The sequence below is a fragment of the Panthera uncia genome, chromosome E1 (assembly GCF_023721935.1).
Source record: "Panthera uncia isolate 11264 chromosome E1, Puncia_PCG_1.0, whole genome shotgun sequence".
NCBI lineage: Eukaryota > Metazoa > Chordata > Mammalia > Carnivora > Felidae > Panthera > Panthera uncia.
The window spans coordinates 54,413,418-54,429,053 of record NC_064814.1 but is presented as its reverse complement, the minus strand read 5'-3'; the positions used below and the strand labels follow the sequence as shown (position 1 = coordinate 54,429,053).

The following is a 15,636-nucleotide window of genomic DNA, read 5'->3' as shown; positions in this document are numbered from 1 at the left end:
AAAAAAGAGCAAGCAAGCAAAGTTACCCAGAGACTGAAAATAACCCCCCCCTTCACCCCCGCTACAGCAGCGTTTCTCAAAGCATGGTCCTGGGGACACCCAGTCGGTCCCCTGGGATGTGTGTGAAGGCACAGATTCCGGGGCCCTGATCCCACCGCCAAGGCAACCTGGAGCCTTTCCACATGCATCCTAGGTGAGCCTGATGCTTACTGAGCTTACTGAGCTCAGAACAGGCTGCTCTGCAGCTTGAGAGAAAGCACTAGAGAGAAAACATCACTTCTGACATCAAGACTTGGAACATAAAATTTTAATAAGTGCAATTTATAAAAAAAAAAAAAAAGACAGTGCTTAGCTGCATGGCTACTTAGTACAAGAAAGGCTGCTGTCCCTTAGCCCAAGCCCTTCTTCAAATAAGACTATTTTAAGAAAGATTTGATCTGGTCTCTGCAGCAGCCTCCAGGCAGTGCCAGCCCCCACCCTCAGCCCCCCACAGCCTCCGCCCCTCCTCAAGTTCAGCCTGGGACTCAGTCCCCCCCCTCAGGAGACTTCTGGGAGCACCTGACTCTTACCTTCTGCAGATGTGAGCAAAGCGACGGTAATGGGTGGTCGTCAATTTGCTCTAGCAGCCAGATCAGACAGTTTTAAGGTCCCCCTGTTCTGCGTCTTCTCACACCCCAAGCCCAGAAGCAATAGGAACTCCAGAGAAAGGCATATCCACGGGGCCCCACACCCCCACTCCCCCCACACCCAGATCTATATATAACATCTCCCAAGTTGTCAGCCTAACGAGCCACTTTCTGGCAGACCCGTTGCCATGGCAATGACTGCTAATGAGCCGGGTGCCGTGATTGGCAGTGCTTGAAGGCTCCCCCACAAAGAACTCTCCAGCAAGTTCTCTCTTCCCAGACACACGGCCAGCCGGGACACCCAGAAGCAGCCAGGCCACGGCCGGGTGTGGCTGGGAGAGTCCTGTCTGCTGCACACCTTTCTGCTGGACACCTGTTGAGGATGGAGAGGCTCCTACGCAAAGCTGGGAACAGCTACGGGAGGAAAGGCGCTCTCTCCCCTGCCCTTGGGTCACGACACAAAGCGTGAAGCAGGGCCACCCGCTCCCACAGTTATGCTGCCAGGGTCTGCACCCACAACAGGGGGCACCTTTGCAATCTTACGGGTAAAAGTAGTCCTCTCTCCAGCTCTGGTGGCCTTTGTATGCAGTCTGAGCGCGACTCACAGAAAAGAGCTGGGGAGGAAGAAAGGGGCCCCTACCAGTGGATCAGAGCATTCTGCAAAGTGAAATCCTCGTGAGTAGTTTTATTTATAAGCTGGTGGGGAGAGGATGGACCCTGGCAGTGTCTTCCCGTCCTTCTGAAAGGAAGAGATTTGGAGACCTGTCCGGAGAGAGGAGGAGGAGGAGACCATACAACAGTGAGAAACAGATTCAGAAAGACACAGCCACGTCCATCTTGTCCCTAGCTTTAGTCTCAGCACCGTGCCCAGAACATTGGATGGAGCGATGGAAACTTGGAATCATAGTTGAAACTGGTTCCAAACAGATCCGAGGAGGCCACTGCACCAACCAAGCAGACAGACTGGGGGGTCTAAGCAATGTGTGTGCCCCACCCGTAACAAACCCCAGCTCTTCCCGGATCCCAGTGAACGGGCTATTCAACCCTGAGTCCAGGGAGGTGGGAGGACACAAGATAGTATAGTTTCTTTCGCTGTAGAGAATAAATGGAGGAACAGTATCCAGAAGCCTCCGAACAGGCACAGTCTTCTAATCATGACCTCATATGGTATCCAGACAGAAGATTCCAGGAAAATGTTTAGCAACCTCGATAGAAGGCAGGAAGATACAGCATCCATAATACAAGAGCCAAAACAACAACAACAACAACAACAACAACAACCCAACAACAACACCTCGTCGTAGGAAGTGGACAAACTAATGCAAAGCAAGTCGGGTGGAAAAAGGAAACAAAGGCTATAAAAAGGAGACAGGAAATTAACAAAATGGTAGGGAAATTTACGAGGTAGCGACAGAGGAACATCCACATGGATTGCAACAGAATATGGAATTAATCTCGCACAAAAAGGGAAAAAAAAAAGAGTCAGTTATATACAAAGCCAATGTTAAGAATTTTTCCTGGTATGCAAAGGAAATGGGGAAAAATGAAAACAGAGGGACAGAAGAATAAGCCAAGAGGCAGACTTGTAGAGAGCTAGGTGCTCCTGGAGAAAAGAAACCATAAACCATGGTTGATAGGAGGGAAAGGAAAAAACAAAAAATCCCTCAGCTAAAAGAAGACATAGATGTGCATCGTGGAAGGAAGGTCTACGCTGCTGAAGGCAACACGGATTTTACAAGCCTGATGGCGGACGTATGGAGGACGATGTATTTTCACAACAAAGATAAGGAGAAAGTCTGACAACGCTTAAGTGGGTGAAGGGTGTCCCCAGTAAAGGAGCATAAACAAAGCTGGTTTCGGGTTCTCTGTAACTGCATTTCAGAAGGTACCTCCTTTTAGGGGCACCTGGGTGGCTCTCAGGTGGTTGAGTGTCCAACTTTGGCTGAGGTCGTGATCTCACGGTTCGTGAGTTTGAGCCCCACGTTGGGCTCTGTGCTGACAGCTCGGAGCCTGGAGCCTGGAGCCTGCTTCGGATTCTGTCTCTCTCTCTCTCTCTCTCTCTCTCTCTCTCTCTCTCTCTGCTCCTCCCCCACTCATGCTCTGTCTCTCTCTCTCAAAAATAAACATTAAAAAAAAATTTTTTTAAGTGAAAAACATCTAGGAGTGGGACAAAATAAAGCGAGGGCACCTAGAGAAATGAAATCAAACCTCTCTTCCCACCCCAACAAGAGAACATCCTTCTTCCTCTTAGTCCCGATGGCGAGGCCATCAGGTACCTGCCCCATTGGCTCCCGTCCTCCAGCATCTGGATCTGCTCTCACTGCTTTCCTGGGGAATGACAGGTTTCCAGCCAGAAGGAATGGGACGGAAGGGCAGGACTCGTTGGGGACCACAGACCTTTCTTGGTTCCAGGCGTCGTGAGTCTGACCTCCAGCCACCTTTCGTTGGCCCCATGGGCAACAGGCTTCCACAGGGAGTCCTGAGCTCCGGAATCCATTAAAGAGGACAGAGTGGCATCAGAGCCCTTTGCTGGCTAAGGGAAAACTCAGTGGGAATCCAGGCTTCCCCGATTCCTGATTTGCACCACCCTCAAAGCATCGTCAAGGCCAAAGCCGTGCTTGGGAAGCCACATTGTCTGGCACGATGCCTTCCTTCCTTCTACTCCTCTGTGTGCACCATCTCTCAGGGAACGGGACCCACTCATCAAAGGCCTTGCCAGACCTCTTCATGTGTCTACTCAAACTGCTCTTATAAGAAATCACCTCAGGGCGCCTGGGGGGCTCAGTCGGTTAAGCGTCCGACTTCGGCTCAGGTCATGATCTCGCGGTCCGTTGAGTTCAAGCCCCGCGTCGGGCTCTGTGCTGACAGCTCAGAGCCTGGAGCCTGTTTCCGATTCTGTGTCTCCCTCTCTCTGACCCTCCCCTGTTCATGCTCTGTCTCTCCCTGTCTCAAAAGTAAATAAAACGTTAAAAAAAAATTAAAAAAAAAAAAAAAAGAAATCACCTCTGGGGACGCCCGGGTGACTCAGTCGGTTGAGCGTCCGACGTCGGCTCAGATCATGATCTCGTGGCTTGTGAGTTCAAGCCCCGCGTCGGGCTCTGTGCTGTGACATCGCAGGGCCCACTAAGGATCATCTGTCCCCTTCTCTCTCTGCCCCTTCCCCCCGACTCTTTCTCTCTCAAAAATAAACACACATTAAAAAAGAAAAGAAATTGGGGCGCCTGGGTGGTGCAGTCGGTTAAGCGTCCGACTTCAGCCAGGTCACGATCTCACGGTCCGTGAGTTCGAGCCCCGCGTCAGGCTCTGGGCTGATGGCTCGGAGCCTGGAGCCTGTTTCCGATTCTGTGTCTCCCTCTCTCTCTGCCCCTCCCCCGTTCATGCTCTGTCTCTCTCTCTGTCTCAAAAATAAATAAAAAACGTTGAAAAAAAAAAATTAAAAAAAAAAAAAAAAAAAAAAGAAAAGAAATCACCTTTAACATGGCTTCCTGGAGCCCCTTAAAGGAACTTTCCAAATCGGGGTTTCATCATTTAGATGCGAAGGTCCCCAGGACTCTTCCTCTGGCCTCACTGCTCAGGGTGAATGGACTGGGGGGGGGGGTCATGCTTGCAGCAGTAATGCACATCTCAGTGGCTGGAATCTCTCACTCACTCCTGCCACACCTCCACCCCCATGAAGCGTTCCTGGATCCTATATACAAGTGGCCGGAGGGTGACTCACTCAGGTTCCCCAGCTCCAGGCCCCCTGGAGTGTCTGTCATACGCACCCTTGCCTGCAAGGCTACCTTCTTCCATCCCGTCCCCCCACCCCACCCATCCCTGCCCTCCATCCACAAAGCTGCTAGAGGGAGCCTTACACCTGCTCCCATTGGTACCCACTAACAGAGGTAGGTATCAATGCCATAAGAGCTTTCTCCCAACACCCACAAAGCTGCCAGCCACATGCCTGGAGCCCGCCCCGCTTTGTGTCTGGATCCTTCTGAAAGACTCAGTGACGGTCCTGGCCGCCCTGAATATCCATCCATAAGCCCCTCAGTGCCTCCCTGGGCCTGTTTTTCAGGACTGGGCGGGAAGAGGACACAGAACAATACACTCTATTTTCTGATCCTAAAAAGGAACAGAGTGATCTGGTTAACCAGGAATTTTGATTAACACAATTACAATCTAGTCTGTGCAAGAGAACAGGAAGTCAGCCCTCACGGGAAAGCTTGCTAAGCTGGAAAACATGGGGTCCCCAGTGGGGCAAGTCTGCGAACGATCCTGCAAAACTCCAAGGCTGAGTCAGGCGGCCCCTCCTGTGTCAGAAGCCAAGTCATGGCCCTGAAGTGCCTGGGGTCAAGCAGTGGAGGGCAGGAAGGAATCCATCATGTAGGAAGTGACTTCTATTCGGGTCTTACGCACATTCCTGTGGGAGCCCTTCCTTGACTGATGCCGGAGAAAGACATTTCCGTGACTGTTGCACCTGCCGTCCGGACACAAGACAGAGGGGCCGAGGTACAGGGTTCTGGAGGAGACGGTGCAAGGAACGAGGAACCCTAGATGTCAGCCAACACCTCCTTTCTGAGAGGACTCGTGCTTTTTTGCTGGTGGCCATCCATCCACCAACACTGTACAGCATGACAGGGATCCAAGAGATACCCACTCGTCACCATCTCTCAGAACCATCTCCGCACTGACCAAACAATACCACGGGGCCCCCGGGTGGCTCAGCCAGTGGAGCGTCTGACTCTCGGTTTCGGCTCAGGTCTTGGTCCCGTGGTTCATGAGCTCAAGCCCCGCGTCAGGCTCTGTGCTGACAGGTCAGAGCCCGGAGCCTGCTTCGGATTCTGTGTCTCCCTCTCTCTCTACCCTTCCCCTGCTCACACTCTGTCTGTCTCTCAAAAATAAAAAAATAAAAGGAACAGTTCCAGGGATAAGACGAGAAGCTGTACCATGGATCCTGGAGGGGTTTGGGAAACCCCAAAGAAAGCCCGTTAACTTCTGCCCCACTTCTAAGATCGATCTGTCTGGCCCTGATGTTTCAAAGCTATAAAGGGCGAGCGAGGCAGCATGATCCCGGCAGACTGTTCCAACTTCTGGCCCCTAAGCAGGAAAACCTGAATGATTCTGCTCACCAGCTTGTAACGAACAAGGCCATTTTATTCCAACTCTCCACTTCGAGGGATGCTGGCTCCGTTCCTCCTACCCCCTCTCTGGCAGATAAAAACAGCACAGGCCGTTCTGATGTCCTACCTCCAACCTCTGAACTTATAGAAAGCCTCGGCTTCTAGAAAGCACGCAGGCCTGGGCTAAGGAGACCGTGTTCCCAGACAGCGAGCTGTAATTTACACAGTTCCCTTTGCCTCTCTGGGCCCCCGTTTCCTCATCTGTTAAAACCGGCCCTCCAACACCAGGGTCCTATGACCCGAGGACCACATTTCGTAACAGGGCCCAAAACCACCGCAAGGGAAATTTCAAGGCATTTAAATGACCGGCGCGAGCTTGCAAAAGGGACAGGCACATACCCAAGAGAGGACAGAGACCTCCCAACAAGATAAAATATTACCTTCCTCTCACACCCCCCGGCATGTTTCCCCAAAACGTTTTTTGGTCCAGAGAAGGAAAGTTTGCTCAACCAAACCCTACTCGGAACTCGGGGGAAAAAGATGTGCTATCTTAAGATGCCAGTAAAGTGATTTTACAAAAATCGGAAATCACGAGCATGTATGCCCCGGGGGCGCCTGCGTGGTTCAGTCGGTTAAGCATCCGACTTCGGCTCAGGTCATGATCTCGCGGTTCATGGGTTCAAGACCCACGTTGGGCTCTGTATCCTCTCTCTCTCCCTCTCTGTCTCTGCCCCTCCCTGACTTGTACTTTCTCTCTCTCTCTCAAAAAATAAACTTTAAAAAAAATGTTTCAAAAAAAAAAAAGGAAAGAAAATTTATGCGCAGACCAGGATACTAACTTGTATTAAACCCATACGGGAACCTCAAGCCCATACGGGAGGGCTGAACACATTCTTCTCTTCCCCTTTATTCCAAGTCACTGTCTGGGCCTCTTTAGGGCTGATCATGTCCCTATGTGTCACAAGAAGTAGGTGGGCTGGGGTTTAGCACTCCTCTTAGTTGCGAAGGATCTCAAAAGGTACCCTAGATTTTCCATACTGGTTAACACCAGTAACGATATCCATTATCCTGCCCTGGGAGATGCTTCCGCAGGATATTTTGACGATCATTCACCAGCAGTGCAGCTCCCGGTAGGGAGAGGACCCCTGGCCAACACTCGATATTGGGGGGTGGGTGGCAGGGCAGGGAGAAAAGGAAATACTACTGAATCCCCCTCCCCAGCCTTCCTTTAGTATTAGGGTACAAAAACCCCAGGGGCCTCACGCCATTGTTTCTAGCACATTCTCAAGTCCTTCTGCCCCTGCAGGAAACCCCGTACCCACATTTACCAAGCATTCTGTTGCCTTCAGAATGGACTTCAGAAGTTCAGAAGAGAGGACAAGAGCTGAAAGCCGCTGGCTCAGGGAGCCACAGGCTCAATACCTCACGCAAAGCAGCCTGCCCGCCAGAAAGGGGATCCAAGGGCAGGGGCCACCGCCGTAGCCCCCAGATGCTCAGGGACACAAGCCGGCTTCTGCGGGGAGTCAGTGCCACTATAAAGAATGGCAGGCTAGGGCCGCCTGGGTGGCTCAGTAGGTTGAGCGTCCGACTTCGGCTGGGGTCGTGATCTCAAGGCTCGTGAGTTCGAGCCCCGCGTCAGGCTCTGTGCTGACATCTCAGAGCCTGGAGCCTGCTTCAGATTCTGTGTCTCCCTCTCTCTCTTCCCCTCCTCCCCAACTCTGTCTCTCTCTCTCTCTCAAAAATAAACATTTTTTTAAAAATAGCAGGCTGGAACTCATTGGGGCACAAAGGTGGGGGTCTGACGGCCCACCTGTGGCTGCGATCCAGCTGGTCCAGCTTGGCGGCCGCCAGGTGCAGGTTCACTGGCACCAAAACTCCAGGGGCAGCATGTGTGGTCACCAAGGAGGTTCATCTCGGCCACCGTGTGGCACAGAGCTCCAAGTGGCTCCACTCAAAGACCTGTGACCGCGGGCTGGCTCCCAGCGAGTCCTGGCTGGTTCTGAACCACAGGCACTGGAGGCAGAGGAAGGCTAACAGAGGCGGCAACGGTCTCCACGGGTCAGCAAGGGGCGCCCTTGCAACCAACCCAGCTCAGCCGACCTTTCTGAACTCTGCTGCGGGTCCCAGATAGATGGCGACAGCCGAGGACATCGCTGTCCAAGGCTGGGACCCCCCTCCCCCACCCCCTACCGCTCTGTAGCTCCGTGCGGACAATGTGAGAGGTGCACAGGAGGCCCGAGTGCCTGGCCGCGGCCGCTGCCTTGCTGTGAGATCTTGAGCAAGCAATTCCTCTCTGCCGGGAGGCCTCAATTTCCTCATCTCGAAAATACAGAAGTTGGACCAGATGGTCTCCAAGGGTTTCTCAGGTTTCCCTTTCTTTCCTTCCTCTCTTTATATATCCTAATACTCAATGATTCTGGATGTTGGTCTTAATCTGTCTGCTTTAAGGACGCGCAGCTTTTGCAAGAGGGAAAAAAAGTCACATTCAAGTACAGACGCAGGTTCAGGGGCACGAGAGCAGACCCAGCATGCTGCCTGGGCCCCGAACACCTGCGATTCTGCCTCACGACCTCAGAGCACCATGAATTCTGGTGAGTTCTTCCATCCTGATGGGCCTGTCGGCCCCTTCCCAGTCATTCCAAGAATCACACACGATTGAGTTCTACGTGCTCAGCGACCAGATTCCTGGACTTTCCCCAGAAGCTGGGATTCACCCCGCATCCAGCTCAGGCTTGTTCTGAGCCTGGTAGCAGATAGCTGTTCCCCACACACGCCGGGACTCGAACAGTCCACCTCAGTTCGGGCACCGCAGGCCTCAGTCCCTGCCCGAGAGCTTACCTGAGCTCTCCCCGTGCTCCCTGGAGGTCCCTTAGGGTACATCTTCTTTGCTGATCCCTCTTCCCCAGGAACATCCCTGCCATGGCCTGCGGCCAGGGCCAGACCCCCGGAACCCCTAATGCTCCCCAACATTCCATCAGAAGGTGACTGGTAAGTCTGCATTCTTTACAAACATCATCCCCAAAGTGGGGCCCCTGCACCAGCAGCACAGCTGTCCTCTGGGAGCTGGCCAGAAATGCAGAGTCCCAGGCTCCACCCCAGCACCAGACTCTGTATTTTAAAGGTCCCTGGGCAATGCGGATGCACTTTAACCTTTGAGAAGCCCAGCCGTGAACTTCCCAGGTGCCCCTGGATGACAAGCCCCATCTCCCTCTTCCTGGAACAGGTTCAGACCTCCATCAGAAGCCACACCAACATTCCAGATGCCGTCTGACCCCGTCAGCAGGAGAGAATATCCTGGAAGAAGGCTCTGTGCAGAGACAGACTAGCCTTTCCCTACAAACTGGACGCCCCCCTCCCCCAGCTGTCCACAAAGCCTCCAGGGAGTGGCCACTAGAGTCTTGGCTGATGTGAAGTCCGTCTTTCCAAGAAAGGCAGGCGTCTAACTTCCAGAGGCAGGAAGGTTGGTGCAATAAGGCTATTCCACTGTTGCATCTCAGGAGAGCATCCGTGCATGACCCTAAGCACGGCCACCACTGCCACCTCCAGCAAACGGGACAGAAAGCGCCCAGCCCAGCCTGGAACCACAGCACAGACGCCAGGTTCCCCGGGCCGATCCTCGATGACCTTGGCGGGAGCTTTCCCCTTAGAGCGCCCCACCTAGAACGTGGCCATGGGTACGTGGTGGGTGGGCAGGCAGGGAAGAGCCAAGCTTCACATTTGGGAGAAGCAAGGGAGGCAAGATGTGGACTCTAGTCGCCACAGTCCATGCCACCACAGGGTCACACGCCTCAACCACACCGCTCGCCAGGTAACCAGGGAGCCGACTCCCTCTCTCTCCGTGAACAGTCCCTTGGACACCTTCCTCCTCCCTTCCCCATCTCGCACGCACCAGGGCCCTGGCTTTTTCTCCCCCTACTCCTGCCTTGGGCCCGTCACAGGTCCCCGCACGCCCCTGAGCACACAGGGCCCCCAGGCCTTCTAAGTTCTACCGTCAGAGCCCCCACTCCGAGGTTCTCAGAACCGCTTTTTAAAGATATCAGAGTTATTTCAGAAACACTCAGAAAAGGCTGAGGTCACACCTGCGGGCGAGCCGAATTGATCCTTACCATCAGAGAAGAGCGAATCTTCCCGGAGGGGCTGCTAGCTCAGAGGAGAGTCCTGGGTCCCATGCGAGGTCCCCAGACGCGAGGCCAGGCCCCTGCCAGCTTCCTCCCCATGGTACCCTCTGCAGGAACTAAGACTGATGCAAGTAGCCTCCCCGGGGTCACTGCTCAGGGCTCCCCGGAGGGCGTGCCTGTGGCTGTGCGCTCTGCTCTTTTTTCACAAAGAACACACTACATCACACAGTTCCTTCCAAATCTGCTCCAGGTCCGGCGAGGAAATCAAGGGCGCATTCTGGACTTTCCAGTTGCAAAGTTTCTGGAGGCTTCCCCCTCCCGCCCCCGCCCCCACCACTCTCTTTTTTCCCCTTTCTCAGCTAAAAAAAAAGTTGGCCAAGGTCACGACAGACAATGGCCAAGCTTGTGTCACTGACCAGATGCCTCCCACCCCCCTAGGCCCGTAGACAAGACCTCCTTTGTCCACTGGATTTTGGGCAGGACTCCCTGGGCCTGCCCAAGCCCTGCTGGGGAATGTTCCGCCAACTTCTTCCCAACCCTAAGTCACGGCTCTGGCCTCGGCCCCAAGCCCCAGCTGTGTGAGTGAACCCAAGGCCAGATAAAAACCAATATAACAAGAATGGAGAACGCTCCCCCAAAGAACCATTGTGTCAGACCCTTCCAGGGCTGAAAAGCCAGTGTCCCCAAGACGAGGGTCCCCTGCCTTCGCTCTGTCCTCACCGTCTCCAAACCTGGACAGACAGCAAGTGACAAAGAGGGGCAATGCCATGCATCTCAGAGGAAAGGGGCTCTAGGATCACAGAATCGTTAGCTACGAGGGAAGGAAAGATTGGACCCTGAGTGCAATATGGCGCCCACCAACTAAATGAGTTCAGGCAAGAGACTTGGATCCTGGGTACATCTATCAAATCACTCCATTCAGACAGCTTTTAAGAGCAGCTGAAGGTTTAGCACTTAAAATCCACGCATTCCTTTTTTTTTTTTTCTTGTTGTTATTGTCAAAGTTTATTTACTTATTTTGAGAGACAGAGAGAGAGAGAGAGAGAGAGAGAGCGCGATCACACTCGAGTGGGGGAGGAGCAGAGACAGACAGAGAGAGAGGATCCAAAGCAGGCTCCATGCGGTCAGTGCAGAGCCCGATGTGGGGCTCGAACCCACGAACTATGAGATCGTGACCTGAGCTGAAACCAAGAGTCAGAGGCTTAACCGACTGAGCCACCTGGCGCCCCTGAAATCCACACACTTCTGTGTCTGCTTTAAATGTAAACCTTTGTGATTTTAGGAAAGGAGTCTTTATATCGGAGTAAATATGGTTTTCCAGAGGGACCAAGAGGGCTCAAGGTCTGGATGGTCTCCTATAAAATAGCATTCTCTCAAACATTTGGTGTATTTCTGATGAGATTTCAATGCCAACTCCTCGGTCAGGGGGCGGGAGAAGAAATCAGAATGTTTACCTACGGACAGAGTCAGGGGAGCCCTTGTGGGTTCACACCTATTCTCTGTGACACCCAGGGCGTCAGATTTCTTCAAGTGTAAGGGGGAAATGATTACAGAGTTTTTCTCAAAAGGTCGTTGGGAGGGTTCAGGGGGGAAATCCACGTAAACACGGAGCACACAGCAAACAGGACCAAGATACCCGATAAAAGCCGGCTGCTGTCTTTGTTACCATGGGCAGTGGCTGAAAAAGCAGGAGCTGAGGCTTCCCCGGACCCACAAGACGTTTACAGTGAATGAAACCAAAGACCAAACAACCCAATTAAAAAACAAAAACAAAAACAAAACGGGCAAAGGGCATTTGCCCAAAGAGGACAGACACACGGCACTAAGGGCACGTGAGAAGGTGCTGCATCACTAATCCCCGGGGAAGTGCCAACAAAACCCACAACGAGGGATCGCCTCACACCCGTCAGGACGGCTACTATAAACCAACAAATAAAAACAGGAAGGTCAGAAAAAGAACAGGCAGGTGGAAAAATCCTTGCTGGAGGGACTGTAAAATGACACGGACATAATGGGACAGAGTCAAGCAACTCCTCAAAGAGCGAAACACAGAATTACCGTAAGACCCAGCAATTCCACACCCAGGTATACACCCCAGAGAGCGGGAAAGCAGGGATTCCGACACCTGCACACCCCGCTGTACCGCAGCACCGTTCGTAACAGCCCCAAACATGGAAACAACGCAAGTGTCCATTCGTGGATGAATGGATAACCCAAACGTGGTGTGTATAGACAGTGACATGTTAATTCGATCTTAGAAAGAAAGGAGATTCTGGTATGGATGGACCTACCAGCAGCAGGCTAAGTGAGATAAGCTAGTCAAGAAAAGGCAAATGCTGTAGGATCCTACTTCTATAGAAGAGAATAGTTAAATTCACGGAGAGAGAAAAGAGCATGGTGGTTGCCAAGGGCCAAGGGACGAAGGGGGGACTGGGAATTAGTGTTTAATGGGGACAGAGTTTCCGTGAATAAGGTGACAAACCCCACGTGGGGCTCTGTGCTGACAGCTCAGAGCCTGGAGCCTGCTTCAGATTCCGTCTCTCTCTCTCTTTCTCTCAAAAATAAATAAATATTAAAACAAGTTTTTTAATGGTTAAAATGTTATGTATATTTTACCACCACACACGCACACGTCTGCATACCACGGAGATAATTTAGATCAAGGGACCCCGGCCAGTGTGACATCAGCCATATCACAGGAGACACAAGTGGGGGGACAGAACCTCCAGGGAAGGTGAAACGTGTGTCCAGAAAGGGAAGCCGCCCCAGCCTGTTGGTGAAGGCCGACAAGAAGACAAGGCCCGGGTATCTGTAAGCAGGGCTCACTGTGGTCCGTCTGGTGTTCGATCTTGGGGAAACTGAGGCAGCACGGCCAGCATCTTAATGTCAACCACTGGCTTCTTTGCTCAGGGGTGTGCACACTCAGAGCCCCCCCCCCCCCCCCCCCCAGGGCCCATGGCAACATGCCTCTCCCCGGACACATCAACTCCTTCCTTTCTGCGACTGTGTTCCACCTTTCTGGACTTCTCCCCCCCCCACCACACCCCCAGACACAGAGCTCCCCCCTTCCTTCTCAAAGCCCCGGGGGGCTGCTCCAGGGGCCCAACATCTCCTCTCCGCTTGTCAGGCTCTAATCCGCTGCAGGGATGATAATGAGTTCTCTGGAGTACTTGCTCTGGGCCAGACGTCGTCCTAAGTGCTTCGACTGCCCTGTGTCCTATAACCGGTCCAACAAATCAAGAGGAAATTTCCAGTATCGTCCCCAGTTAATAGAGGAGAAAACAGAGACCCTTGGGATGGGCCAGGAAGGGTGGGTAGGAGACTGAGCTAAGGGGATGATACTCCAGGCCACGTGGCCACAGGAGCCAAGGCCCAGAGAGAAAGCAGTGTGGGTGGGCTTGAGGATTCACAGCCATGGAAGGCGCAAGAAGGAGTAGTTATGGACGGAGTCCAGTTGTGGGAGGCCATGAGGGCACCAAGACTAGGGATTCAGACTCCCTTGTATGAACCAGAAAACATGGACGCATCTTGAGTAAGGGAAACACAACCAATGTTGTGCTTTGGAGAACAACACCAGGGTGTAAAAAGATCAAATGTCAGGGAGAGACCAGAGGCAGAAAAGGGGTTATGGGATCCCTCCCCTCCTTTCTGTCTCTCTTAAATGGGAGGCTTAAGTCTACATTCGTAAACCAAGAAGTAAAGAGTCCTCCAAGGGCTGAGGGCCTCTCCCCTCTGTGATGTGAGAGGGGAGAGGCGGGTCCTGGTGGTGACCACACCCTGACCTTGGAGGTCAGCCCCCTGCCGTCAGAATGCAGGGATAGAAGCCTGTCTCCTCTCTGCTCCTGGAAACGGGCTCCCAGCCATGCAGGAGAAGGTTAACATCAAAAACTTCATCTGCACCCAGATAGCCGAGACCCTCATCTTCGTTCCTTCAGGTTTGGCAGAATTCAAATACGCGCGCACACTCTCGCAGCCCGTAACTTTTTGGTTTTATAGCAGCAAAGAGGGGGCAGTTTTAAGGTTCTTCAGCCCTGCCACCTCTCTGACACTGCATCGTACACGTGAATAGGATACGATCACAGACAATAACGCACCCCAATAGGCAACATGCAGAAATTGCCATCGCCGCTCCCAGGATGGCCTCCAGCCAATGGCGAGGGGCCTTTCTGGGCCACGATAAAACAGGAGGCTAATCTGCTCTGACCTGAGCTAAGCAGAGACCAATCAGAGCCCTGCAGATGTTTTCTTCTGTGAGGGTTCGCTGAAACAGATACCTCGGGGAGCGTAAGACTCATGAATACCTTCTCACGGGTTTACTGTTTGTGGTTATCCTAGCGTCTCCAACCAGAGGCCCCTCGAGTTTGGCTTTACCAATGGTCTTCTATCATTGAGTCATTTATAAAAAGCACACAACACTCTTCCCCTTCTGGTCTCTGCAAATGGGTAGGTTTCTACATGAGAAGCCGTAAGAGATGGTGGGAAACCCATGATCCCCAAACATAAAGACCGACAATCATTTCCACCGAGCTCCATTTCCCCGAGTTTCACGGAGTCAGATGCAGCCAACCTCCTTGTTATTATTCTTTGTTTCAGCCGAGGTGAAGACTGTCAACCAACACAGGCCACGTGCGTGCGCTGTGGTCCCCCACCCTCTGCAGCACACATCACGTCGTCTTATAATGATAACGGATACAGGAGACTGGCTACGGCCACGATTCACTTTCTGTAAACGCTCCGTAGCCATGACGGGGGAAATCTTTCGCCACTCTGTGCGGTCTCTGGGGTGCGGGGTCTCGAAGACGCTCCCACGCCAAGAGGCAGCCCCCCTCGGCCACAGGATCAATCGGGCGATCTTTGCCCCGCTGCTGTTATGGAAGATGAGGGCAGGTGTAACACAAAGGGACTTGGCTTGTGCAATGTGGAAGATACGGCACAGACATACACGACTGAAAAACAGAAATAACTACACAAGGGAGTCTATCAGAAGTGCCAAACGAGAAGCAGGCAGACAATAAGAGCTTTCAGAATCCAGAGGAGGGAGGGACCATTTTCGGCTGGGACGGTCAGAGAAGGTTTCTCAGAAGACACAGAAGTTTCCTGACAGCAGGGATGAAAAGGAAGGGCTTGACCAGAACAGAAGGACGTTAAGTGAGAAGTAGAATCGGCCTTGGGAACTGGGCAGACGTGGGGATGTGGGAGGAAGTAAAAGTCAGTTCTGAAGGGGATGAGAGAAGCCGGAACCAGTCCCCAGGGAGACCCATCGGGCCATGGTAGAAGCCACTTTGGGGATATGGGTAGAGTTCACTGCCTACACACTCAAGTTCCAAGAGCTTGATCGGGGCACCACTGGGCTGAGTCTGGCCCTTGACATGCGGAGCTGGGCTATCTGCCCAGAGATGGGCGCAGTCTTCCGGGTGGACTCAGAGTTCATAAAGAAAGAATGGATCGCGGAGCCCTGAGGTGGGCTCACTTATGCAGAATTATTAGATCCTTCATGGGGCGCCTGTGTGGCTCAGTCGGTTGAATATCTTGACTCTTGACTTTGACTCAGGTCATGATCCCATGATCGAGCCCCACGTCGGGCTCCAAATTGAGCGTGAAGCCTGCTTGAGCTTCTCTCTCTTTTTCTTTCTCTCTCTCTCTCCCAAAAATAAAAATAAAATAAAATAAAAAATATAAAATAAAATAAATATAAAGTGAAATAATAAAATGTAAAATGAAATAAAATATAAAATAAAATATTAAATAAAAAAATAAAATATTAAATAAAATAAAATATAAAGTGAAATA

General features: G+C 52.3%; 1 protein-coding gene across 5 annotated transcripts in view; it reads right to left on the bottom strand.

The window, feature by feature from the left end:
• The window catches only part of GAS7 (growth arrest specific 7), a 218,107-nt gene that overhangs the window by 91,419 nt on the left and 111,052 nt on the right, over positions 1 to 15,636 (bottom strand). Inside the window, exon 1 of one of the 5 annotated variants that reach the window (XM_049638102.1) lies at positions 9,835 to 10,115. The exons of 3 other annotated variants lie outside the window; for them this stretch is intronic. In XM_049638102.1, the coding sequence (XP_049494059.1) occupies positions 9,835 to 9,837 (3 nt within the window). In that variant the 5' untranslated portion in view covers positions 9,838 to 10,115. One more of the 5 variants, XM_049638100.1, reaches the window with a different exon arrangement.